Source organism: Sapajus apella, unplaced genomic scaffold, assembly GCF_009761245.1.
Source record: "Sapajus apella isolate SASKATOON/1434 unplaced genomic scaffold, GSC_monkey_1.0 scaffold55, whole genome shotgun sequence".
Classification (NCBI taxonomy): Eukaryota; Metazoa; Chordata; class Mammalia; order Primates; family Cebidae; genus Sapajus; species Sapajus apella.
In genome coordinates, this window is record NW_022436995.1 from 11717724 (window position 1) to 11743468 (window position 25745).

Here is a 25745-nt window from a genome sequence, read left to right on the forward strand (position 1 = left end):
GCACTGAGTCAGTTCCCGAGTGCTGATCACCAGTCTGGGTGGTGTCAGTTGGTCTACCAGAATCTGAAAATATATTGAAAAATATTTCAAACACCAGTCTTAGGTTTCACTAACAATGTTATCTACAGAGGAAATTGGGCAAGTCACAAATCTTATTACTATTGGCTTTGTGATTCCTGAGCAGTAAGCAATTACAAAAAGGCAGGTTAGAAAACAATGATTGGTTATCATTTAATTATGCCTCAGTCTTAGTAGAATTCAGGCTCCTATGGTCTTTCATTAGTTTTATGAAGATCTTTTTGGTTCCTGAATAAAAATGAGGTTAGTTTCAGGAAGGGACTATTATTATCCTTGGTTTAAAGTTAAACTGTAATCTGAATTTTTCCCATAGTTAGCTTGGCCTATGTGCAGGAATGAGCAAAGACAGTTAGCTTGTATGATTAGAAGCAAGATGGAGTCAGTTATGTTAGATTTCTCTCACTGTTACAATTTTACAAAGGCGGTTGCAGTCACAACAGACAGGGAGTGAATATGTGGGGCCCTGGTGGAATTCTGAGGGAAGGCATACTACACATGATGGATTTTCTGATTGAAGTGCCTTAAAGGTGCTCAGGATTTCTGATAAAGACAGAAACAGACTACATTGATTCTCCAAATTAGAGAACTTTGGACCGATATAATCTCCATTATCCCTGGTGTGTAATTTTCAAAATGTTAAAAATGTAATTCTCAGACAAATAGTAATCACAGCATTAAAGGCCAGTGTTTTAATTAATTCAATAACGTGGGAACCAGCAGGATGACAAAGCTGGTTCAAAGGAGGGTAAAATAAACTAATAAATGGTCAGTGTTTTCACAAGCACTCCAGGTGATTATGATATACCCAGAAATTTGAGAACCACCGTTTTAGGGAATGTGAGCTTGGAAGTATAAAGGAATTGAATAAACGGCTTCTCTAATACCTGTGAGGTCAGGTTACTATTAGAATGCATGGCTCTGTTCTAAGCCGTATGATTAGGTACTATAATTTTCTATAACTGTTCTAGGTATTTCAGGAGCAAAGCAGGCAGAGGAAAAATTGTGTTGAAAGTTGTATTTGTTTTCCCATCTGGTTGGGCTATTAATTTAGCTATTTGAGAGATTTAAATTCTAGATAGGATAGTATTAAATGCCTGACACTAGGTGATGGCTAGTGAAGGAGTCCAGTGAGTCTGGAAGAATGCTTATAGTTTGGATGAAGTGACGTAGGAGTGTTCAGGGGTTAGGGTACAGATTCTGTCAGGGTGATGATGTAAGAGGAGACTGATGAGGAGGTGGTGGTCATAAGGCAGTGTGGTGTGTATGTGTGATAGGGAGTGAGGAAGATCTACAGGTACACAGTGATGATACATGGTAGGCATATAATAAATATTTTTTTGTAAATTAAATTGGATTGAATTGGCTTATGGTAATATAATGCTTGATTTGGCAATGATATAAGATAACTGAGATTGGCTGGGTGTGGTGGCTCATGCCTGTAATCCCAGCATTTTGGGAGGCTGAGTTGGGCAGATTACAAGTTCAGGAGTTCAAGACCAGCCTGACCAATATTGTGAAACCCCATCTCTACTAAAAATACAAAAATCAGCTGGGTGTGGTGGTGCACGCCTGTAGTCCCAGCTACTCAGGAGGCTGAGGCAGGAGAATCACTTGAACCAGGGAAGTGGAGGTTGCAATGAGCCACGCACTCTAGCCTGGGTTACAGAGTGAGACTCCATCTCAAAAAAAAAAAAAAGATAGCTGAGATCAAGTGGAGACAGAAATTCATGAAGTCTGCATTATGTTTACATGATAATGATCAGTATATATGTATATATATACACACATATACTATATATATCACATATATACACACTATATATAGATAACATATATATTATTCAGTAGATGATCCAAGTTCTGAAAAACACTTAGAGAGGCAGAAATGGTTCTTTGAGGCAGTAAACAAGGACAGCAAAAATAGATGGTGATAAATATATGGTGATAAAGATGGGTTGCATGAACTTTATTTTTTGTTCTTTTTTTGTCATTGTTTCCATCTGGCATATCAAAAATTTCAAATAAATATAAGAATTTTGCAAACTGAGCAGGTCCCAGTAGAAGGCATTTAGGTGGTATGCAATTTGTCTCTGTCATAAAGATCCTATTAAGAATGCACTTGTGCATACAACTTATTCATTTAGGTTGGTATGTTCATTCATTAAACAAATATTTATTGGGTACCTGCTTGGCACCAGGCACTCTTAGGAGTGCTGGGGATGGAGTGGAGAACATGTCAGAATGTGCTCTTGAAGCTCACATTTTGGTTTGGCAAGAGAGGTTTAAAAAAAAAGTAAACACAAAATAATATAATTTTAGGCTATGATCAATTCTGTGAAGTCAAAGCAGAGAAAAGAAAGCGTAATGGGGAAAGGAAGGGAAAGCTATTTTAAATAGGGTCATGTGGAAGCAACTTTGAAGAGATGTTTGCTCTGAGACATGAATAATGTGAAGTTTTGAGGGAAGAACATTAAGGGAGTAGGAACAGCAAGAATAAATACCCTAAGGTGGAAATATGCTTGTCAGGTTAGAGATACAGCAAGAATGCCTCTGTGGCTGGAGCAGAGTGAGTGAGCGAGCCTGTGGTAGGACATGAGGCTGGCAGAAGAGTCAGCAGCCAGGTTAGTGCCTTGTAGGCAGAAGTAAGGAGTTGAGATTATAGTCTAATGTGAAGAATTGCTTTGAAGAAGTGCCTTGACCTAAGGTTCTTAGACATAGGATTGCTCTTTTCTAATGATACGAGGTTTAAACTCTCTTTCCCTTGAGTGGTATTGTATTTTTTAAATTATAATAAATCAGAGGGAAATAAATTATTGTTGAATATATGTGACTATATATATAGATAGAGTAAATTAAAATGAGTTACACCTTTATGACTTAGCAGGCTTTGATTTACAGATAGATGTGATACATCCATATTCCCATTCTACTTATTCTGGTTTTCAGAATCAAGAAAATCTCAAATCTGGAGAATCTAAAAAGCTTAGATGTCTTGGATCTTCATGGAAATCAGGTATTGTAAAGCCCTTTCATTTCTTTCTTTTTTGAAAAAAAAATGTTCAGGAAAATGGTATAAAAGTTTTAAGAATCATACTTGCATTGAATTTTTCAAGAGTTTCTTTATTGATTCACTGAAATTTCTAAGGTATCAAGTTTATTTATGTAAGACTTGGTAACTCCTCAGCAGTAAATGACAGATACAGCTTATAAAACATTTGGAATTCTTACAGTTATGACAATTTTATTGTTTATTAACTTATTTTTAAAGTACGCATTTTCCAACCCCAATCCAAGACCTAGAATATTACTTTCTTCTACTCAGGTATTTCTTGTTTTATTCCATCTCCTTCCTTCTGCATCACAGGTAACCACTATTCTAGATTTCATGTTTTTCATTCCTTTGTGGGTTTCTCAGTTGGTGTTATCACATATAGGCGTGCCTAAATAATATATTCGTTAGTAGTATTGTCTCTTAATTTACAAAAGGTATACTATATCTTGTCATCTGGTGTTTGCTTTTTGAATACAGCATTATATTACTGAGAGTTAACTATTTTGAGTAGCTATAGTTTTATGTATAGTTGTGTGTTCCATGGTAAGACTATACAAAAACTTTTGCTCCAGTTTCTTGTTGATAGACATTTGGGTTGCTTCCTGTTTTTGTTTTTGTTCTTGTTGTCTGTTTGTTTTATCTTGTTTTTTGCTATTATGAATAGTACTTCTAGGAACTTTCTTGTACATGACTCCTCTTCTACATATTCCATCTGTATTCTAGAGTATATGGGAGTGAAACTGATGAGTCATAGGCTATTTAAATGCTTAACTTTAAAAGATAATGCCAAATTGCTTTCCAGAGGGAGTGTACCAGTTTGTACTCCTACCACTAATACATAATCATTATGCTTCTTATTCTTTTCAACATTTGGACTTGTCAGACTTTTTAATTTTTCCTGATTGAAAAAATTCTGATCGGTATAAAGTGGTATCACTTTGCGGTTTTGATTTATATTTTCCTGATTACTATATAATCTAGGGTTCCAATTATATTCAGTCAATTTGTCTACTGCCATGTCTGTCTGTCTGAATTTCTATATCTGGTTTGTTATGTTCCCTCTCTTTATTCTTCTCTGCCAGAGCATATTGGCTGTTTTTCAGTCCTTTTATCATCCATTTAAATTTTTGTTTTTGAAATGTGATGTTTATAAATAGTTAAAGAGCTACATACTCACGCAGAATGTAAAGTCTCTTCGGCAATCCTGGGATGATTCGGGAGTCCCTGCCTGTTGATGAATAAGTTCTTCCACAGCTGCTTACAGTTGGTCAAGTGCAAACCTCAGTGTGATCTCTCTAGGCTTTCTAACAGCTGTTGGTTCCAGTAGTTTTGGTGAAAAGCTAATGTAATGAATAAAAAAACCTTGATAAATCTTGATTTAATAGGCCACATCTACTAGGTTCTAATCTGGTTCCAGCCCCGTGTGTGTCTCTGTGTGCATGTAGCAAGTGGGAAGACAGTTGGTGGCCTGGGAATTGTCCGGCTCTGCAGGCTAGTTACTGTCTGTCCAATAGAGGGAAATTATCCAGTTAGATGGCGGTGGAAGGGGAAGAGGAATTAAAGAGTATTGACAGTAAAAGAATATCGTATGCAAAAGCACTGAGATAAAAAACAACACAATAAGTATTTACCACCAGAGAATAGGGCATGTGTGGAAGGATAGTGAGAGAAGAGACTAGAAAGGTAGGCAACAGCCAGATTGTGGAGGGTTTTGTATGCCAAGCAAAGGAATTGGTATTTTATCCTCTATTTTAAAAACTGTTAATAACTATAAATGAAACATTTTATGATAGCAGTATTTTTCTTCAGTTTATTTTAAAGTGTATATATAAGAAATAATAAACATATGGTTTTTAAATTCTAATATACCTTTAAGAATTTGTGAGTACTACCCAGGATCTTCAAGAGCACCTGATAAATGAATACCATATCATTTGATCTATATTTATGTGTAGGCATTAGTTACCAATCATTATGTTGATGAAAAGTGTCTATTCCTTGTTAGCTGACCTGTGTTATGTATTTTATAATTTCAACATATGTTTGTGATATTGTATATATTAAAATGAAACATTCGTACTGTAAAAATCGCTTCTCAAGGTTCTATAACTACAAGAAGGAAGTTTTAAATGCAAATCTGAGTCTTGTTTCATCATATCTGAATCCAATAAGCAAAAATTCACAGTGTTTAAAAGCAAAGACATAGTCCTAGTGACGTTAGGTTTCTAAAAGCCAGGAATAAACTATTCAAGATGAAACAACTAATGTCCAATTCTAAAAATTTAGCATCTTATAGTAAAAAAGCTCAAAGAAATTAAGTGAATGTTTTTTGTCTTTTGATTTTACTTCTATTAGAAATAAAAATATGCTTGGTACCCATTGTGAAATAAAACATAATTGGTTTATGGATGTGAAATCATTCTGAGTAATGATGGTGGTATTCAGAAAATGGATTGGGAAGTAGAGATGGAAGGAGGGGAAATGGAGACAGAATAGCTGAGAGAAACTAATCATAATAATCTTGGTGAGAGGTGATGGTGGCATGAACTAAAGTAGTGGCAATTAAGGATATAAGAGGGCAGACTGGATAAATATTTAAAAAGTAGAAACATCAAGACTTGGCAATTAATTATATGTGGGTAGTGAATACAGAGGAATCTAGGAAGTTGACTAGGAATTTCTAACCTAGATCTTATTTTGATTAACCATAATTTTTTCTCTTAGTGAATTTTTGCTTTAACATAGACACAGATGTGATTCAAGAAGAATCTGTTCTTTCAGTGATCTTTTCCTCCAGGGAGAGTCTGCTGTTTCTGTGGTTGCTTACCTGAAAGCAGACACTTGCCCTTTGTGTATTTCTAGGTAGGAAGGTTTTCTTTATCCAGGCAGAGCAGTCTGGGTTACTGTCATACACAAAGGTTAAGACTGGAGTATCCAGCTGTCCTAGATGTGTTAAGAAGTCCAGCAGTCTATATTGGGACTCTCTGTGATCCGTATGACCCATAAGTGGGCTTTCCAACATTCCCATCATCCTTTTTCTTGCTGTGAAGTATATCAGACAATCCATAACTATGTTTTCACCTTACACAACCTTTTGCCTGAGCTTCTATTATCTGCTCTATGCTTGTGACTTTGTCCATGGCTATAAAGAGTAATTGACTTTATTCCATAGCGGATGTGTACATGATTCTGACCTGTTGGGTTGCAAACCAAGAAGCCAGATAATATCCTTGGTGATTTAAAAAATATGGGTTGATACCTATATAGAAGAATTGACAATGTTCCTTTTCAGACTTTTCTATCTAGAAGGTAACTAAATGCAGACCTTCTAATTGTAAGCCCCACCAGGACCATGTGGAAGGGTAGCTTTCTAAAAGAAATGTTCAGAACTATTAGCAGAAGGGAGAAAACACACTGTGCAGATAATACAACAATTGTGTCCCTTAACTCTATACGTATATTTATATATTTCGTGAGCTCGGGAAAGTTTTCTATATTTAAACATTGCTTCTTTTCCATTTATATTTGTTATGTCTATATTGTCTTCCATATCTCCATCTTATCTTTTATTCTTCCTATCTGTTTTTCCTTAGCAGTTTGGGAGGATTTCGAAGTTCGTGTTGACATTACTGATGTCTTTTTCTACAGTTCCTATTTGCTTTTTACTGGCTTCATGCATTTTGAATTCTATCACCTGTTTAGTTTTAAAATGTTTTGCTCCATGTCTTATTATACAGTTTTATCATCTGTAAATATTCATAATCTTTTTTGTTTGTTTGTTTGTTTTTTTGAGACGGAGTTTCACTCTTGTTACCCAGGCTGGAGTGCAATGGCGCAATCTCGGCTCACCGCAACCTCTGCCTCCTGGGTTCAGGCAATTCTCCTGCCTCAGCCTCCTGAGTAGCTGGGATTACAGGCACGCACCACCATGTCCAGCTAATGTTTTGTAGTTTTAGTAGAGACGGGGTTTCACCATGTTGACCAGGATGGTCTCGATCTCTTGATCTCGTGATCCACCCGCCTCGGCCTCCCACAGTGCTGGGATTACAGGCTTGAGCCACCGCGCCCGGCCTTCATAATCTTATTTCTTCTTTTTCAACTTTTATATAATTCTATTTTACATTAGTTAGATCAAAACTCTTAGAACACATTTTAAATGTGGTCATAGGTTATGTTTATATATTATTAAATTTACAATAAACATATGTTTCTTTTCTGGAAACTAGATAGAACCTAAATAGTGTTTTTTGAATATAAGTGTCCAAGTAACAATGTGAAATATAGATTAGACATCTAATAAAAGTAATTTTAGCTAACATCTGCTTTCAAGTGTTAGAAAAAAATTTCAGATATACCGTGATGGCAATACAAATGAGCATATTAATCTCTAGTGACTGTGAAATTCATTTTAATGTTCAGAAGAAATGTGTTATGTGTATGACTCATTGTTATTTAAGTACTTATCAGGTGATGAAGTCCTTCACGAGGACCCCTATTTTGTGTCATACAGAAACTCATCCCATTGTGTTATACTTGCTCTATTGTAATAGTGGGGCTTAACATCACTTCAGCTCTCATCATTTGACAGTGTTACAGTTTTTACTTACCCTCCACTTAGTGTGCAGCCCAAACTTCTCTGCTGCAGTTTAGTGCTGATTATTATTATTTTTCACGACTGAGTCTCACACTGTCGTCCCAGGCTGGAGTTGGGGGCAAAATCTTGGCTCACTGCAACCTCCACCTCCTGGGTTCAAGCGATTCTCCTGCCTCAGACTCCTGAATAGCTGGAATTATAGGTGCGCACCACCATGCCCAGCTAACTTTTGTATTTTTAGTAGAGACCGCGGTTTCACCATGTTGGTGAGGCTGGTCTTGATCTCCTGACCTTGTGATTTATCTACCTCAGCCTCCAAAAGTGCTGGGATTACAGGCGTGAGCCACCGCACCCAGCTGATAGTTAATGGCAGCAGCAGGCCACCTGGAGTGGCTGTTGCCATCACACTGGCTGAAGCAGGGAGGCATGGCCAGGGCTACATGCTCCACGTAGCCAGCGGGAGCCCCACCCCTTCTGGGTTTGGGCAGGAGCTGCCGGGTGCTGCTGTAGCTGCCCAAGCCATGGCTGCAGACCTGGGCATCCCTATGCTGTTGGGGCCCCAAAGTAGGTGGGAGCCCCACCCTCCTGGGTACAGCTGCAGCCTCCCAAACTGCAGCTGTGGACCCAGGAAGCTCCCCCACACCTGTGCCCTGGCAACTTCCACAATGTCTGCTCGTGCTGTCTGGCTTCTCCTTGCTCTCAGTGCCTGCTCCAATCTCAGAGCAAAGATGGGGTTGAGCCTGGGTGCTGTGGTACCCTGGCCAGGTGTGCACATGCTTGGGGCAGTGCTGACACACTGGCCCCTTGCCACCTCAGCCCCTCTGGACTTTCAGTGCCAAAAAGCATAGGAGGGAAGCAGAGGAGGCCTGAGGGCAGCTAGGTAATGGACTACAGGTGCACTTTCATACCTACAGCCTGGGTGCCATGAATGGCATCAGGATGCAGACAGTTTCCTGGGTGGAAAGGGGCAGGCCTGAAAGCTGGGGGCCAAGTTGCCAGTCCCACCAACTGGAGTGAAAACTTGTGGTACCTTTTCTAGGCCTTCCCATGGCTGCCCGTGGACCAATCAGCATGCACTTCCTCTACCCTGAGGCCCATAAAAGCCCAGGACTCAGCCAGAGCTGAGCCGACATTGGGATGACCAGCTATAGAGAGGAGCAACCCACTCTAGGGCCTTCTCTCTGTTGACAGCTGCAGAGACATTGGGGCGACCATCCGCAGAGAGGAGCAACTCACTCTAGGGCCTCCTCTCTGCTGACAGCTGCGGAGATGATGGGATGATCAGTTGCAGAGAGGAGCTATCCTCTCTGCTGATAGCTGAACACTTGTCAAGATGACTTGCCTAGTAGAGAGAAGCTACCTTCTCTGTTAGGAGCTGAATATTCATTGGGACACTCTGGGTGTGGAAAGGAGCTGCTCAGCTGCTCCCTGTGGGTTTCCTGTGAGCTGTTCTATCACTTAAGAAAGCTCCTTGGGCAGGCGCGGTGGCTCACCCTATAATCTCAGCACTTGGGGAGGCTGAGGCAGGCGGATCACGAGGTCAGGAGATTGAGACTATCCTGGCTAACATGGTGAAACCCTGTCTCTACTAAATATACAAAAAATTAGCCAGGCGTGGTAGCACATGCCTGTAGTCCCAGCTACTTGGGAGGCTCAGGCAGGAGAATCACTTGAACCTGGTAGGTGGAGGTTGCAGTGAGTCAAGATTGTGTCACTGCACTCCAGCCTGGGAGACAGGGTGAGACTCCATCTCAAAAATAATAATAATAATGATAAAAAGCTTCTCTTTGTCTTGGTTACCCTCTACTTGTCTGTGTACCTTATTCTTCCTGGTTGCAGGACAAGAACTTGGGACCCACAGAATTTGCGACCCACAGAATGGCAAGGCTAAAAGAACTGTAACACAAACAGGGGTGAGACATGCCCCTTGCTCGCCATGTGGCAGGCAAAGAGAAGGAAACTGTGGCCCTTCAGGTCACCTAGGCTTGGGAGCTCCCCAAGCTGTGGCTGTGACTCCCTGTTTGGGGCCCTGAGGTTCCTGGTATATCCAAGCTTCCGGGTACCACCGTGTTCCCCAGTGCCGGCTGTGGAAGCTGCTTGCAGTGCTCCTGGTCCAGCCACAGACTCAGAGAGCTGGTGTCTGTGCCAGCATCTGGAGCTGCCCATCCTGCTGCAGCAGCCAGCATGTCTGACTGTGCACGGTGGCCAGACCCCATGCTTGCTCACACGCCCTTCATAGTTCCATGCCTGACTTACCCTTGGCAGGCATGGGACCCAGGCCAGTAGCATTAGCTGAGCATAGCCTGCCAGGGCAAGTAGGTAAAAATGAGCCCAGTGAGCCAGAGCAAAACTCGGGCAAAGGTGCCACTGGCCACAGAGGTTTCTGGCCAGAAAAGTGACATCCCAAAGATCCTGTAACATTATATGCACATGCATATTCCATGATTGAAGTCCTCTTGTTTTAAACAGTGTTCGCCATTTTGCACCCTCACTAAACATCTCCTCTCTTGAATTCCTGACCTCAGGTGATCCACCCACCTCGGCCTCCCAAAGTGCTAGGATTACAGGCGTGAGCCAAAGTGCCCGGCAACATCTCCTCTCTTAAGCTTTCCATTAATAAAAAAATATTTACCCTCACCTTCTACTGGGAATCGTAGTTCCTTGACTCTTTCCATTCAGACTCGACTGCTCTCAAGATCTTGCAGTTTAAATAGAATTAACAAGGGTAACTTGATGTCATTCCTTTCCCTTGCCTTTTCTGTCCAAGGGCGGACTTACTTTGTTAAAACATGATGAACTTATATAGCTTGGGCTCACAGTATGTTTCTATTTGGCAGGTAGTGTGTAGCCTTCACAAGACCTGGCAAAGTATTGAGCACTTAAAGTTGCCTGATGGACTCATTGATTATTTGATGAAATTTACTTCAAGCATTTACTATGGTCAAATTGTAAAACATGACATTTTAGCTAATGTTCACAAGTTATGTGACTCCATATTATCTACAACAAAGGAAATTGAAAATAGATTTTTAAATGTCTACATATAAACTTGCCACTGAATCCAGTGATTTTGAATATTTTATTTTTAGGGTTTTTAGAACATGGATATTTCATGTTTTGCCTGCTAATCACCCCTTTCCTATTTTTTCAACAGATTACCAAAATTGAAAATATTAATCATTTGTGTGAGTTGAGAGTTTTAAATCTCGCCAAAAACTTTTTAAGCCATGTTGATAATCTTAATGGGCTGGATTCACTAACTGAACTTAACCTGCGACACAATCAAATCACTTTTGTGGTGAGTATTGAAATGGAATTGATATATACTTTCTGGCTTTTTTTCAAAGAAATGAAACAAATGTTGTGACATGGCTTTCTGCAAAGTAAGACTCTACGGTTATTTAGGTTTTTTCTGAATTTAAGTTGTGGATGTAATTATTAAGCTTTGTAATATGTTGATTGGGAGGTAGTGAGGTGTTTTCAATTTTAAAGAATAAATATAACATTAGAAACACAATAGAAGTGTTATCACTCAATGAATCATTTGGTGTAAATGAGTCGTAAATCCTTTCCTGTTTTATTATGGATACAGAATTAATAAGAAAGAGGGTTATTTGTGACTGAAAGTTGAGAAATTATTGTACCAAGAGGGAAAAGGCACAGAGAGGAGAGGTTGAGAGTTGTGAAGATACACATAAATACTGTATGCTTCGCAGTTTTTAAAGAGGCAGCTTGGCATAGTGGAAAAAACATTGCATAGGGCATCTGAGGCTCAGTTCTAGTCTTAGCTTCATCTCTGATTAGCTGTGTGACCTTGGGTAAATCATAACTCTCCTGGACTCAGTTCAGCTTTTTCTAAAATGAAGACATTGGACCAATTTGACTCTAGGGTGTTTTTGGTTTGTTGACGCTGAAAAAAGACTTGAAGATGGTAGAGAACTGGCATGTGAACAGGAGGAAAAAGTTTGATTGTGGGGGGCAAAACTATGGAAAGGAGATTCTAAAACTCTGAGATGAACTTGGTCAAATTTATGATTTTGCTGGAAGTCAGCAATTAAATAGAAGTTTGATGCTGAGATATTTTGTATTTGTACATATGTGAAGAGCATTAGAAGTGTAACTGTTCTGCTGTGTCATATGATACAGGTAATGAGGAACATTATTTGCTCTTTTAACAAGTTTCCTTTGTACAAATGCTATAGAAAAACTGCATCAGGTTCTCTCTGGCATCATTTATGCACTTTTAAAGGCACAATATACCTCTTAACTCTTTCAATACATTGAGTTCCCTTGTAAGAATTAAGTGTACTGTAAATGGTACACTTGAAAAGGCTGGAGGACAGATGATACTTTATTTATATGCCTCATCGTAAAGATTGGTTTTATTTTGAACTTTTCCCAGAAAATATGAGTCAGGTAATGCTCATCTCTTCTAGAAGGTTAGGATAATTTTAGAACACTATCCAAGACATGGATTTATTCCAGAACTTCTAAATTCTGTCAAGCCCTTCCCAGATTAGATACAATTCTGGAACACAACTGTTTATTTAAAAGACATTCAGATTGGGTTAACCTGTTATGTTGCTAAATCTCCAAGAACTATTCAGTCAGGACTCAGTTTGTCCTTAGGACCTGGGTCTGGTAAGATTCTGAAAAGCTTTGTTAGAGCAGGAAGCAGGAGTCTGTTGGCCCTAGCATATTCGTGCCTATTTTGGCTTTCATTTGGAAAGTACATAATGTATATTCAGGAGATTGCTTACTGAATTTCCCTTTGAGTATTGGGTTTAATCATTACCGTTATAGTTTAGGCAGCAGTAAACAACTTATGGAAGAGGAAATTTCATTAATTTATAAAAGTTAAAAAACAATAAGTATCATGCATATTAATTATAGTCAATTGTGAAATTTGCTATGTATCAAATTTACCATATCCATAAATTGTGAAATATATGGATAAATAAACTTCGTCTAACTCATTTCTTTATCAAAGCATCTCTTTCTTAAAAGATTCAAGGGACTTTAACATCTGAGGATACTTTTTTTTTTCCATCATTTTTTTCTCCAGGATCAGACACCACACTCATTCTTTTGGCTTTTTTTTTCTTTCATGGTTTTGATTTTCCTCAGTAGCTGGAATTTTTAAATGAAGGGCCATGTTAAGTAGTAGGGTGTCCTGTGCAGTTGAATAGATTTTTTAACCATAAGATCTCACTCTAGTATGATCACTTGATTTGTGTAAGTTCTTGAATCCCACACATTTGTGAACTTCCCTTTAGTGTAAATGAAGGGGAAAAGACAGACTCACTCAGTGATTGCCAAAATAAGAAGACTTTTTAGAAAGACTTTGTTTTCATTTGTGCCAGGTGAAAACTCATTTCTTTTTTCCCTCTGATTCTTTTGTAGAGGTAGTTAATCATCTCTATAGATAAAACACCCACACTTTCCATCCTTCCTTGACAAATACTCTATTTTGTTTGGAGAACAGCTCCTGAGGCTCTAGCTGAGGATTTCTTCAGCCAGCTGGTCTGTACATGTTTATGTTCATGACAGGAGTGGGAGTGGGTGGGTTTGTTGGTATTCCAAAAATAGCTGTTGAGTAGACAGATCTTTAATTATACACCTACTTGATTCAGCACAGTTCACCGCAGTCCATGCTTGCTCAGTGTATGTACTGACCCAGTGTGGAGTAAGATGGCATTCAGTCAGAAAGAATTGCTGCCTTTGAGTGAAACATCTCTCTTGCAGTTCTGAGCTGCAGTTCTCTCTGCTCAGGGCTATCTCCACTAAGATCCCATCAGCTTTTCAGCTGCCTGAAATTCATCAGAAGTGGTGGTCAGTTAATGATAACTCTTTTGTTAGGATTGTCATAAATTTACTCATTTTTGTGTATTTTTATTGCTTCACCCATTGAATCTTGGAAAGGTGAAACAAATGCATTACCTACTTACCATCTTGAACAGAAACTTTCTCTGATGTTTTTGATGTAGAAAAGTTATTGCTTGTTTATTCACCAATATTTATTCACCAATATTTTTAGCTTGTATGACATCTTTCTCTTTTACAAATTATGAAGTGGCTTGTATCCAAATTATGAAGTCATGAAGTATATGAAATTATTAATTATATCCAAGTTATGAAGTGGCTTATATCCAAAAGACAGGCAATAACAAATGATGGCAGGAATGTGGAGAAAAGGGAACCTTGTATACTGTTGATAGGAATGTAAATTTAGTACAACCACTATGGAAAATAGTTTGGAAATAGTTTGGAAACCTCCAAGCTGTTTTCCATAGTGGTTGTACTAATTTACTAATGTACTAATTTACATTCCCACCAACAGTTCATTTGCAACAACATGAATGAACTGGAGATCACGTTAAGCAAAATAAACCAGGCATGAAAAGACAAATGTCACATGTTCTCACTTATTTGTGGGATCTAAAAATTAAATCAATTGAACTCATAGATATAGAGAGTAGGAGGATGGTCATCAGAGGCTGTGAAGGGTAGTAGGGAATTGAGGGGAGGTGGAGATGGTTAATGGGTACAAAAAAAAATAGAAAGAATAAGACCTACTATTTGATAGCAGGATAGGGTGACAATAGTCAATAATAAATTAATTGTATATTTTAAAATAATGTAAATGAATTGTTTGTAATTCAAAGGATAAATACTTGAGAGGATGGATACCCCATTGTCCATGTTGTGCTTATTACACATTGCATGCCTGTATCAAAACATCTTATGTACCCCATAAATACATAGACCTACTATGTACCCACAAACATTTTTTAAAAATAAAAAATTTTAAAGCAAAAAATAAATGAAACTCAAAACAAATCATGAAACATTTCAGATATCCCCCAAATAATAGGAACTAATATTATCAACATTTGTATATGTCTTTTGTTTTATCTGTTTCTTTCTCAAGTTTTGTGTTAGATATTTCATATATTAGTTTTCAGTTTATTAGAAAACTTTAAACTTTTCTAATAAAAGCATTTAAGCCTGTAAATTTCCCTCTAGGAATGACTTCAGCTTCTTCCTGTTAAGTCTTGAAACTTAGTATTTTTTTTATTATTTAGTTCTAAACATTTTCTAAGTTCCATGTTTCATTGTGATTTCTTCTTCAATTCATGTGTTATTTAGAAGTACACTTTAACATTTTGAAATGTATGGATTTTTTATTCTATGGCCATTATTTTCCAATTTAATTGCATTGTGACTAATAAATGTAGAGTATATGTAATTGGTTCTTTGAAGTTTGCTGAGGTTTTTATTTACTTATTTATTGCCTAATATGTGGTTAGTATCTATAGTTGATGCTTACTATCAATATGTTTGTCTGGTATTTGTCAGTGTTTTGAAGCTATGTTTCTAGAAGCATACAAGTTTAAAATTAATATATCTTCTTGGTAATTGTTCTTTTTGTCATTATATATTAACTCTCTTTATTACTAACTCCTTCATTAAGCAAGTATTTTATAAGCATGGGCTAAATGCCAGGCATTGCTCTAGGTAGTCGGGCTATAACAGGACATTAATAATACTTATCACCTTAATGTTTATTTAATGTCAATACCAGGCTTTTCTGGTTATTTTTTCTTGGTATATCTTTTTTATTTCCTAATCTTTTAGGAAAATTTTAAAATTTGATATAATTTCAGACAATGACGTAATAACAGCATAAAGAATTCCCGGAGCAAAATGCACCCGGATTCTCTAAATGATAACATTTTGCTATATCTGCTTTATCTTCTCTCTTGCTTACTTTCCCCTTTCGTCTTTCTCCTTATATCTATCAGTTAATATATACTTTTTTTCAACCATTTAAGAGTAAGTTGCAGGTGTAATGCCTCTTTATTGCCACATACTTCAATGTGTATTTCCTAAAAGCAAGGAATTGTCTTATAACATCAGTACCACTATCAAACTTAGGAAATTAACATTGATATGATGGCATTTATCTAATCTATACATCTCATTTGGATTTTGCCATTTGTCCCAATAGGGTCCTTTATAGCAAAAGAAAATATAAGATCACGCATTGCATTCAATTATTATATCTCCTTAGTATTCTTTAATCTGGAAGAGTCTTTTTTTTTTATTTCATGACATTGACATTTATGAAGAGTATGGCAGGAATATCACAGAAAAGACGCTGAGTTCTTTTCAGTGTATTTCAAGTATGTATTCTTTAAATTCCAACTTTTTTCTTATAAAGAATGCATAATCCCCTTTTTAAACACATAATCTGAGAATCTGTCTTATAACCAGAGACTTTATTATACTAATTGTGATTACTGATATATTTAGATTTTTTACTTTGATGTTATTTCATGCTCCCTCTTTGTTCTCTTTTCCCTGTTTTTATTTTCTCCTGTCTTATTTTGGGCTGATGGTGTTTTCTCTGTTCTTTATTACTCACTTTAATGGTTACTCTTAGCATTTTAAAATATACACGACTTAAATCATAGAGTTAATACACATCTCTAATACAATTCTAAAGATAAGGACCTTAGAATTATTTCATCCAGTAACGCTTTCCATTTTACATGTTTTTGTTGCCTAGTATTTTCTTTATATTCTTTTACCCCCCAAATTAGACATTTTAAATACTTTAAAAGGAAGTTAGCCATGTATTGGTGAAGCCTTATTACATTTGTTACTGAGATAGATTCAGAGAGATTGCCTATCATGTGTCAAGTAGTGCAACTGAAGGCAGGAGAAATTGAGGAAACCCTTTGGAATAGATGAAAAATTTCAAAATAACAAGAAGCTGTGTGAACAATTCATGTTGGTACTTTCTTTATCTTACAATTTCAAAACATACAGAATGGGTTTTACTGTTTGGAAGAAAATCCCATAGTCAATAATGGAGCACACTTTTAGGATATACTGCATCATTGATGTTCTTAATGGCATAGAAGACAACAGTGAGTGAAAAGCATGGGTGTTATTAGTTGAAAAGTGATTCAGAAGTTTAAATCTAAATATGAAGACCTTTTCTCCATACTTTATTGAGGAATAACTTAGGTACAGTAAAATACACAATCAACTGCACAGTTCAATAACTTCTATTTAATCTGAGTAATTTCATGTGACTGTCACTCAGAACAAAATATAAAATACTATATCACCTCAGAAAGTTCCCTTGTGCCTCTATCTAGTTAATACCCTCCCCTGCCCCATGGGTATTCTGACTTCTATCCCTGTGGATTAATTTTGCCTGTTTTTGAACTTTATATAAAGTACATATATAAAGAGTATGAACTCTTTTGTATAGTCAACATAACGTCTTGATATTCACCCATTTTGTTGTGCATACCAGTAGTTTAAAAAATTACTGAGCTGTATTCCATTGTAGAAATATCATACAATTTGCTTATTCATTTTTCTGTCCATAGACACATAGGTCATTTCCAATTTTTGGCTCTTACAAATAAAGCTGCTGTGGATATTCTTGTAGTTTTAAAAAATTATTTATTTATTTAGAGATAGAGTCTCGCTACATTGCCCAGGCTCATTTTGAACTCCTGGGTTCAACTGATTCTCCTGGCTTAGCCTCCTGAAGTGCTGGAATTACAGGCATGAGCCACCAAACATGGCCATGGTTTTTAATTTACATATATATTTTGGTGGACAAATGCTCTCATTTCTCTTAGGTAAATACATAGGAGTGTTATTACTGAGCCATAGGGTAGGTGGATATCTAAATTTATTAGTAATTGTACCATTTTATACTCGCAGCAGCAATAGAGAGTTCTCATTGCTCAATATCCTTGTCAAAGTTTGTCAGTCTTTCTAATTTTAGCAATTCTATGATTCTTATTGTGCTTTTAATTTACATTTTCTTTATTACTAATGATGCTGAACATCTTTTCAAGCATCCTTTCATCTTTTATGAAGTATCAGTTCAAATCTGTTACCTGTTTGAAAAAATTAGGTTGTCTTTTTATCATTCTAGATTCAGGCCCTCTGTTTGATATATGTATTGAGTGTATTTTCTCCATGTCTTGCTTTTTACTCTCTTAACACTGTTTTTGATGCATAGAAACTTCTAATTTTAGTGAAGCTCAGCTTATCAATTGGTTTTCTCTAATTGTTATTGTCTTTTGTGTCCTGTCTGAGAAATCTTTGTCTATCCCAATATCATGACTATGTTCACCTATATTTTCCTCCAGAGGTTTTATAGTTTTACCTTTCTATTTAGGTATGTGATTCACTTTTATTTTCATTTATTTGCTTATTTATTTCAGATAGAGTCTCACTCTGTTGCCCAGGCCAGAGTGCAGTGGCTTGAACATAGCACACTGTAGCCTTGACCTTCTGGGCTGAAGCAATCCTCCTACCTCAGCCTTCCATGTAGCTGGGACTACAGGCACCTGCCACCATACCTGGCTAATTTTTTTATTTTTTGTACCGACAAGGTCTTGTCATGTTGCCTAGGCTGGTCTCAAACACCTGGGCTCAAGTGATCCTTTTATCTTGGCCTCCCACAGCGTCAGAGTTTATAGGCATGAGCCACCATGCTCAGTCTGTGACCCATTTTTAATTAAGTTTGTGTATGCTGTGAGGTAAGGGATTATGTTTCCTTTTTCCCACATAGGGATATCTATTTTCTTCCTCACCTTTTATTGAAAAAAACTTTCTTTCCCCACTGAATTAAATTGCCTTTATTGAAATCGAGTAATAATCAAATGGATCTTTTTCTGGACCCTCTATTCTGTTCCATCTATTTGTATGCTTACTATATAATCTAGTGTATTTTGGGAGTTCAACAAATTTACTTTGTGTAACTTACTTTTTATGTATACATAAGAATGATATTTGGTAAAAAAACAAACAAACAAACAAACAAACAAAAAAAAAAAAACAAAACCTGGTTAAGTAAGTCCAAAAGAGCTCTTTCAGTAATAAATAAAAATTTTAAATGATTTATTATTTTACTATAAGTTAATTATAAGTTTACTTTCCCCAAGTGCTGAATAAAATAATGTTAGATTTAATAAAATGTGGTAATTTTATTAGCATACCTAATATTTGTGTTTCCTAAATCTTCAGATTCATAACTTTTATTATTTATTTATTTTTGAGATGGAGGTTTGCTCCTGTTTCCCCTGCTGGAGTGCAATGGTGCCATCTTGGCTCACTGCAAGCTCTGACTCCCGAGTTCAAGCGATTCTCCTGCCTCAGCTTCCCAAGTAGCTGGAATTACAGATGTGCGCCACCACACCTGGCTAATTTTTAGTAGAAACTGGGCTTCACCATGTTGGTCAGGCTGGTCTTGAACTCCTGACCTCCAATGATCAACCTGCCTCAGCCTCCCAAAGTGTTGAGATTACAGGCATGAGCCACCATACCTGGCACATATCTTTCATTTATTATGGGAACATGCTGAGTCTTTATATTTTCTAACATTGCACTTCTATTTTCTGACTTTCCACTTCATAAACACCTACTATAGTATGGACCTTTTCATTCTAGTCTTTGTTTCTTAATCTCTCTCATTCTTATTTCTCTCTGCTTCATTTCTTCATTCTTTTTTTTTTTTTTTTCTTTTTTTTTTAGGAGGTGGAGAAGGGTCAGGAGGTCTCAGGATAAAAAGGGGACAAGGACCCTGAGGGCAGAATTCTGGGAAGAGTGCAGGTTATTAGGAAGAATTAGTGGAAGCAACTTTTTAGTGAGGCAAGGGGCCATTTCTTTTTTTTTTTTTTTCCTAAAAAAAAAAAGAAAGAAAGAAAAAAAAGAATGAAGGAGAGGAAGAAAGAGAAAGAGGAAGAGGGAGAGAGAACGGGGGTGTTGCTTTATTGCCCGGGCTAGAATGCAGTCTAAATATGGGTATGCCTATAATTGTGCTTAATAATAGAGACATGAAAAAAAATGAGGGAAGAAAATAACAAACAAGCAGCCAACCAATATTTCATTGAAACCTGTAAATAGATGTGATGTGGTACTGATAAGAGTGTATATTTTGTGTATTTAAAGTGGAGAGTTCTATAAATGTTAATTAAGTTTACTTGTTCCAGATCTGAGTTCAAATTCTGGATATCGTTGTTAATTTTCTGTTTCATTGATCTGTCTAATATTGATGTTGAAGTCTCCCACTATTATTGTGTGGGAGTCTAAGTCTCTTTATAAGTCTTATATATCTGGGTATGCCTGTATTGGGTGCGTATATATTTAGGATCTTTAGCTCTTCTTGTTGCATTGATCCTTTTATCATTATGTAATATCCTTCTTTGCTTCTTTTGATCTTTGTTGCTTTAAAGTCTATTTTATCAGCAAAAATTGCAACTCCTGCTTTCTATTTATTTATTTATTTTTGCTCTCCATTTGGTTGGTAAATCTTTCTCCATCCCTTTGTTTTGAGTCTTTGTGTATCCTTGCATGTGAGATGGGTCTGGATGCAGCATACCGATGGGTTTTGGCTTTTTTTGCCTGTCTGTGTCTTTGGGTTGGGGGATTTAGTTGATTTAAATTTAGAATTAATAATAATATATGTGAGTTTAATACTGCCTTTTAATGTTAGCTGGCTGTTTTGCCTATTAGTTGATGTAAATTCTTGATTATGTTGATGCTCTTTACTTTTTGGTATTTTTTAAAAAGGCTGATACTGGTTGTTCCTTTCTACGTGTAGTGGTACTTTCAGAAGCTCTTGTAAAGCAGGCCTGGTGGTGATGAAGTCTCTGAGTGCTTGCTTGTTCACAAAAGATTTTATTTTTCCTTCACTTATGAAGCTTAGTTTGGCTGGATGTAAAATTCTGGTTTGAAAGTTCTTTTCTTTAAGGATGCTGAATATTGGCCCCTACTCACTTCTAGCTTGTAGAGTTTCTGCTGAGAGGTCTGCTGTGAGTCTGATGGGCTTCCCTTTATGCGTAACCTGACCTTTCTCTCTGGCTGCCCTCAGTATTTTCTCCTTCATTTCAACCCTGGTGAATCTGGCAATTATGTGCCTTGAGGTTGGTCTTCTTGAGGAATATCTTTGTGGTGCTCTCTCTATTACCTGGAGTTGAATATTGTCCTGCCTTGCTACGTTGGGAAAGTTTTCCTGAATAATATCCTGAAGTGTATTTTCCAGCTTGGATTGATTCTCTTCGTCACATTCAGGTACACCTATCAAGCGTAAATTAGGTCTTTTCACATAGTCCCATATTTCTTGGAGACTTTGTTCATTCCTTTTTATCCTTTTTTCTCTAATCTTGTCTTCTCGTGTTACTTCACCAAGTTGGTCTTTGACTTCTGATATCTTTTCTCCTGCTTGATCGATTTGGCTGTTAAAACTTGTGCATAGTTCGCGAAGTTCTCGTGTTGTGTTTTTCGGCTCCATTAATTCACTTATATTCCTCTCTAAATTGTGTGTTATTGTTAACATTTTGTCAAACCTTTTTTCAAAGTTCTTAGTTTCTTTGCATTGGGTTAGAACAAGTTCTTTTAATTCATAGAAGTTTCTTATCATCCACCTTTTGAAGCCTCCTTCTGTTAATGGAATACACTCGTTCTCCATCAGGCCTTGTTCCGTTGCTGATGAGGAACTGTGATCCCTTGTAGAGGGAGAGGCGTTCTGATTTTGGGTATTCTCAGCCTTTTTAGGCTGTTTTCTTCCCATCTTTATAGGTTTATCCATCTGTGGTCTTTATAATTACTGTCTTTATAATTGGGTTTCTGAGTGGACGTCCAACTTGTTGATTCCCAGCACTAAAATCTGAGCAACCCACTGCACCGGCCAAAACAGCAGCATTATGATTGATGGTGCTTTTCTGACTCTGCACCAAGAACCGCCGCTCCAAGGCAGCGGCAAAACCGCCTCGCCGGCCACAAGAGTCATGCTGGCGACCCGTGGGGCACCTCCGCTGGGAATCTCCTGGTGCATGAGCAACAAAAATTCGTCTGAAAGTGTGGCATCCTCTCGTTCTCTGCGCTTTCACTGGGAGCTACAATCCCTAGCTGCTAGTGATCAGCCATCTTGGATCTCTCTCCCATTTGTTCATTCTTACCACTTATCTGGTTCTACCTTTGAATTCAATAAATTTATCCTCAATTTGTCTAATTTGATTTTCAGTCCATCCATTGAGTTTTTAAAAATGACCGTAGTTTTTTCTTTGTAGAAGTTCTACATGATTTTTTTTTAAATAAATGCCCAGATTTCTTTATTTCTAATACAGGCATACCTTGGAGATACTGTGGGTTTGGTTCCAGACCACCACAATAAAGCAAATGTAGCAATAAAGTGACTTACATGAAGTTTTTAGTTTCCCAGTGTATATAAAAGTTATGTTTACATGATACTGTAGTCAATTGAATGTGCTATATAGCGTTATGTCTAAAAAAAAATGTACATACCTTAATTCAAAAATACTTTAGTACTAAAAAAATGCTAATGATCATCTGATCTTTCAGCAAGTTGTAATCTTTTTGCTGGTGGAGGGAGAGTCTTGCTGTGATGTTAATGGATGCTGACAGATCAAGGTGGTGGTTGTTGAAGGTTGGGATAGCTGTGGCATAAAAATCAGACAACAATAAAGTTTGCCTCATTGACCCTACTTTTCATGAAAGATTTCTTTGTAGCATGAGATACTGTTTGGTAGCATTTACTTAGAGTAAGACTTCTTTCAGAATTGAAATCCATCCTCTCAAACCCTGCTGCTGCTTTATCAACTAAGTTAATGTGATATTCTAAACAACTTTCTTTCCTAATCCATAAAAAGTGATTCCTCATCTATTCAAGTTTGATAATGAGATTGCAGTAATTCAGTCATATCTTTAGGCTCCACTTTTAGTTCTAGTTTTTTTGCCCTTTCTACCACATCTACAGTTCCTTCCTCCACTGAAGTCTTGAACCACTCAAAGTCATCCATGAGGGTTAGGATCAACTTCTTCCAAACTTCCGTTAATGTTGATATTTTGACTTCCTCCATGAATCATAAATGTTCTTAATGGCAGCTACAATGGTAAATTCTTTCTAGAAAGTTTTCAATCTACTTGCCCAGGTCCATTAGAGGAATCACTGTTTAAGGCAGCTAAAGCCTTATGAAATGTATATCTTAAATAATAATCATTGAAAGTTGACATTACCCCTTGCTCCATGGACTGCAGAATGGATGTTGTGTTAGCAGGCATGAAAACATTAATCTCCTTGTAGATCTCCATCAGAGCTCTTGGGTGACCAGATGTCTTGTCAATGAGCAGTAATATTTTGAAAGGAATCTTTTTTCCTGAGGAAATCTCAATGGTGGGCTTAACATATTCAGTAAACCATGCTGTAAACAGATATACTGTCATCAGCATCAACTTTGTTGTTCTGTTTATAGAGCACAGGTGGAGTAGAATTAATGCAATCCTTTTTTTTTTTTTTTAAATAGAGACAGGGTTTCACCATGTTGGCCAGGATGGTCTCAATCTCCTGACCTCATAATCCGCCTGCCTCAGCCTCCCAAAGTGCTGGGATTACAGGCGTGATCCACTGCGCCCAGACAAATTAACACAATTCTTAAGGGCCATAGGATTTTCACAATGGCAGAGGAGCACTGGCTTCATCTTAATGTCAACAGCTTTGTTAGCTCCTAACGAGAGAGTCCGCATGTCTTTTGAAGCTTTGAAGTTATTTTTGACTTCTCCTCTCCAGCTATGAAAGTCCTAGATAGCATCTTCTTCCAATAGAAGGCTGTTTCATCTATACTGAAAATCTGTTGTTTAGGCTAGTAGCTACATTCATGAGTTATCTTAGCTGGATCTTCTAGGTAACTTGCTGCAGCTTTGACATCAGCACTTGCTGCTACTTTACTTTGCACTTGCATGTTATGGAGATGGCTTCGGTCCTTAAACCTCATGAGCCAACCTCTGCTAGCTTCCAACTTTTCTTCCGCAGCTTCCTCATCTCTCAGCCTTCACAGAATTGTAGAGCGTTAAGGCCTTGTTCTGGATTAGGCTTTGGTTTAAGAGAATGTTGTGTTGTGGCTGGTTTGATCTTCTTTCCAGACCACTCGAACTTTCTTCCTTTTTTTTTTTTTAAATTAATCCAGTGTTCCACTGGAATAGCACTTTTGATTTTCTCCAAGAAATTTTCCTTTGCATTCACAGTTTGGCTAACTGGTGTAAGAGATTTTCAGCCTATCTCAGCTTTTGACATGCCTTTCTCACTAAGCTTAATCATTTCTAGCTTTTGATTTAAAGTGAGAGACTTGTGACTCACTTTTTCACTTGAACGCTTAGAGACCATTGTAGGGGTTATTCACTGGCCTACTTTTAATATTGTTGTGCCTCAAGGCAAAGGGAGGCCCAAGCAGAGGGAGAGAGATGGGGAAAGTGCCAGTGAGTGGAGCAGTTGGAACACAGATTTGTTGATTAAGTGTGCCATCTTGTATGGGCACAGTTTGTGGTGCTTCAAAACAATTACAGTAGGCATATCATAGATCACTGATCACAGATCATCTTAACAGATACAATTATAATGATAAAATTCAAAATATTGTGAGACCTACCAAAATGTGACATAGAGAGGGAGTAAGCACGTGCTGTTGGAAAAATGGCCCTGATAGACTTGGTTGATACAGGATTGCCACAAACCTTCAATATGTAAAATTAAGATAAGGCACAATATCTGCAAAGCATGATAAAATGAGGCATGCATGTACCTTATTTTTTCTTGTTTTAATTTCTTTCATTTCTCCTACAAATTTAAACATAAATATTCCATAGTCTTTATCAAGTTATTATATTTTCTTAATGTTTTGGCAGTTCTACATCTGTTGCCTGAAAGTTCTACTGACTGTTACGCATGGTAATTTTTTCTTTATAGTTTAGTGGTTTGGAATAGTCAGGATGTTGCAAAGCCTGAGTTGAATTCGTGTCCTTCCAGACAGTTTTGCCAGGAGTATTAGGGTCACGAATGCCAGGCACCATTTTTTATGACGGGTCTTTTTAGATCATGTTTGTGATGTAAATTTGAACTGTAAATTCCAGTGAGGGAAAGCCTATGGTTGTGAAATTGGGGCTTTAAAAAAATTTCCTCAAAGCTCTTAAATCTAGCTCTCAGATTATAAAGACTGGACATCTCCCTAATTAGTCAGCTTATCAGTGCCTTCTTACTGGTCTGGTTTTAAGTTCCCTTTCAGTTTTTTCTCTAGGGTATTACAACAGTGTGTAGAAGAAAATCAGACTGGAAGAGTAAGATGCGGCTGAATTGACTGATATCTATTGCTGTGTAATGAGTAGTAAACCAGTACAAAAAGCAGATAAGTACATTAATGCCTTTGGGTAACAGAGCCAAGTAATGGGCTTTTTTTTGTTGGCATTTATATATATGATTAGAGTTGAATATATGGCTTGCAGCTATTAGTCCTCATAAAATAGGTGTCTGTGTCACAAAGTGATGAGTGAAGCAAGTATTTTGGAATTAATAAATCTTTTTATAAAAAGGAGTACTTTGTTTTTTATATCCAAGCTTGTTTGATGCTTTGTGAATAAATCTGTTTACAGCTCTCAAAGTTAGAATAATTACCCCTATGTGTTTTTACTCTAACTTGTTTTGTATGAAAGCCTACGTTGTAAAATTAGGATAGCTGTGATTTTATTATACTCATATTTGCCCTACTTGGTACATGTCTAAATCCTTATCTGTTTACCTGTTTTCTTCCTTATTCCTCTAGAGGAAGCTGCTCTAAAAATAGCTCCAGTGGTAGATGTTCCCCACGTGGTCAGATTGCTGAATCATTTAGTTCTTTTTTTTTTTAGACTGAGTCTTGCTCTGTCACTCAGAGTGGAGTGCAGTGCAGTGGCGTGATCTTGGCTCATTGCAACCTCTGCCTCCTAGGTTCAAGCAATTCTCCTGTCTTAGCCTCCTGAGTAGCTGGGACTACAGGCACACGCAACCATGCCCAACTAACTTTTGTATTTTTAGTAGAGACGGGGTTTCACCATATTGGTCAGTCTGGTCTCGAAATCCTGACCTCCCCCACCTCAGCCTCCCGAAGTGCTGGGATTACAGGTGTAAGCCACTGCTCCTGGCCATTTAGTTCTTTT

The 25745-nt window shown here is 37.4% G+C and overlaps 1 protein-coding gene across 10 annotated transcripts in view; it reads left to right on the forward strand.

Annotated features, from left to right (window-relative positions):
• Positions 1–25745, forward strand: part of LRRC49 (leucine rich repeat containing 49) — a 135878-nt gene that overhangs the window by 23320 nt on the left and 86813 nt on the right. For 8 of the 10 annotated variants that reach the window (XM_032244671.1, XM_032244672.1, XM_032244667.1 and 5 more), the window contains 2 exons: positions 3025–3091; positions 10879–11022. In XM_032244671.1, coding sequence (XP_032100562.1) covers positions 3025–3091; positions 10879–11022 — 211 coding nt within the window. The remainder of the gene's footprint in view (positions 1–3024; positions 3092–10878; positions 11023–25745) is intronic. The other 2 variants (XM_032244670.1, XM_032244673.1) reach the window with 1 other exon arrangement.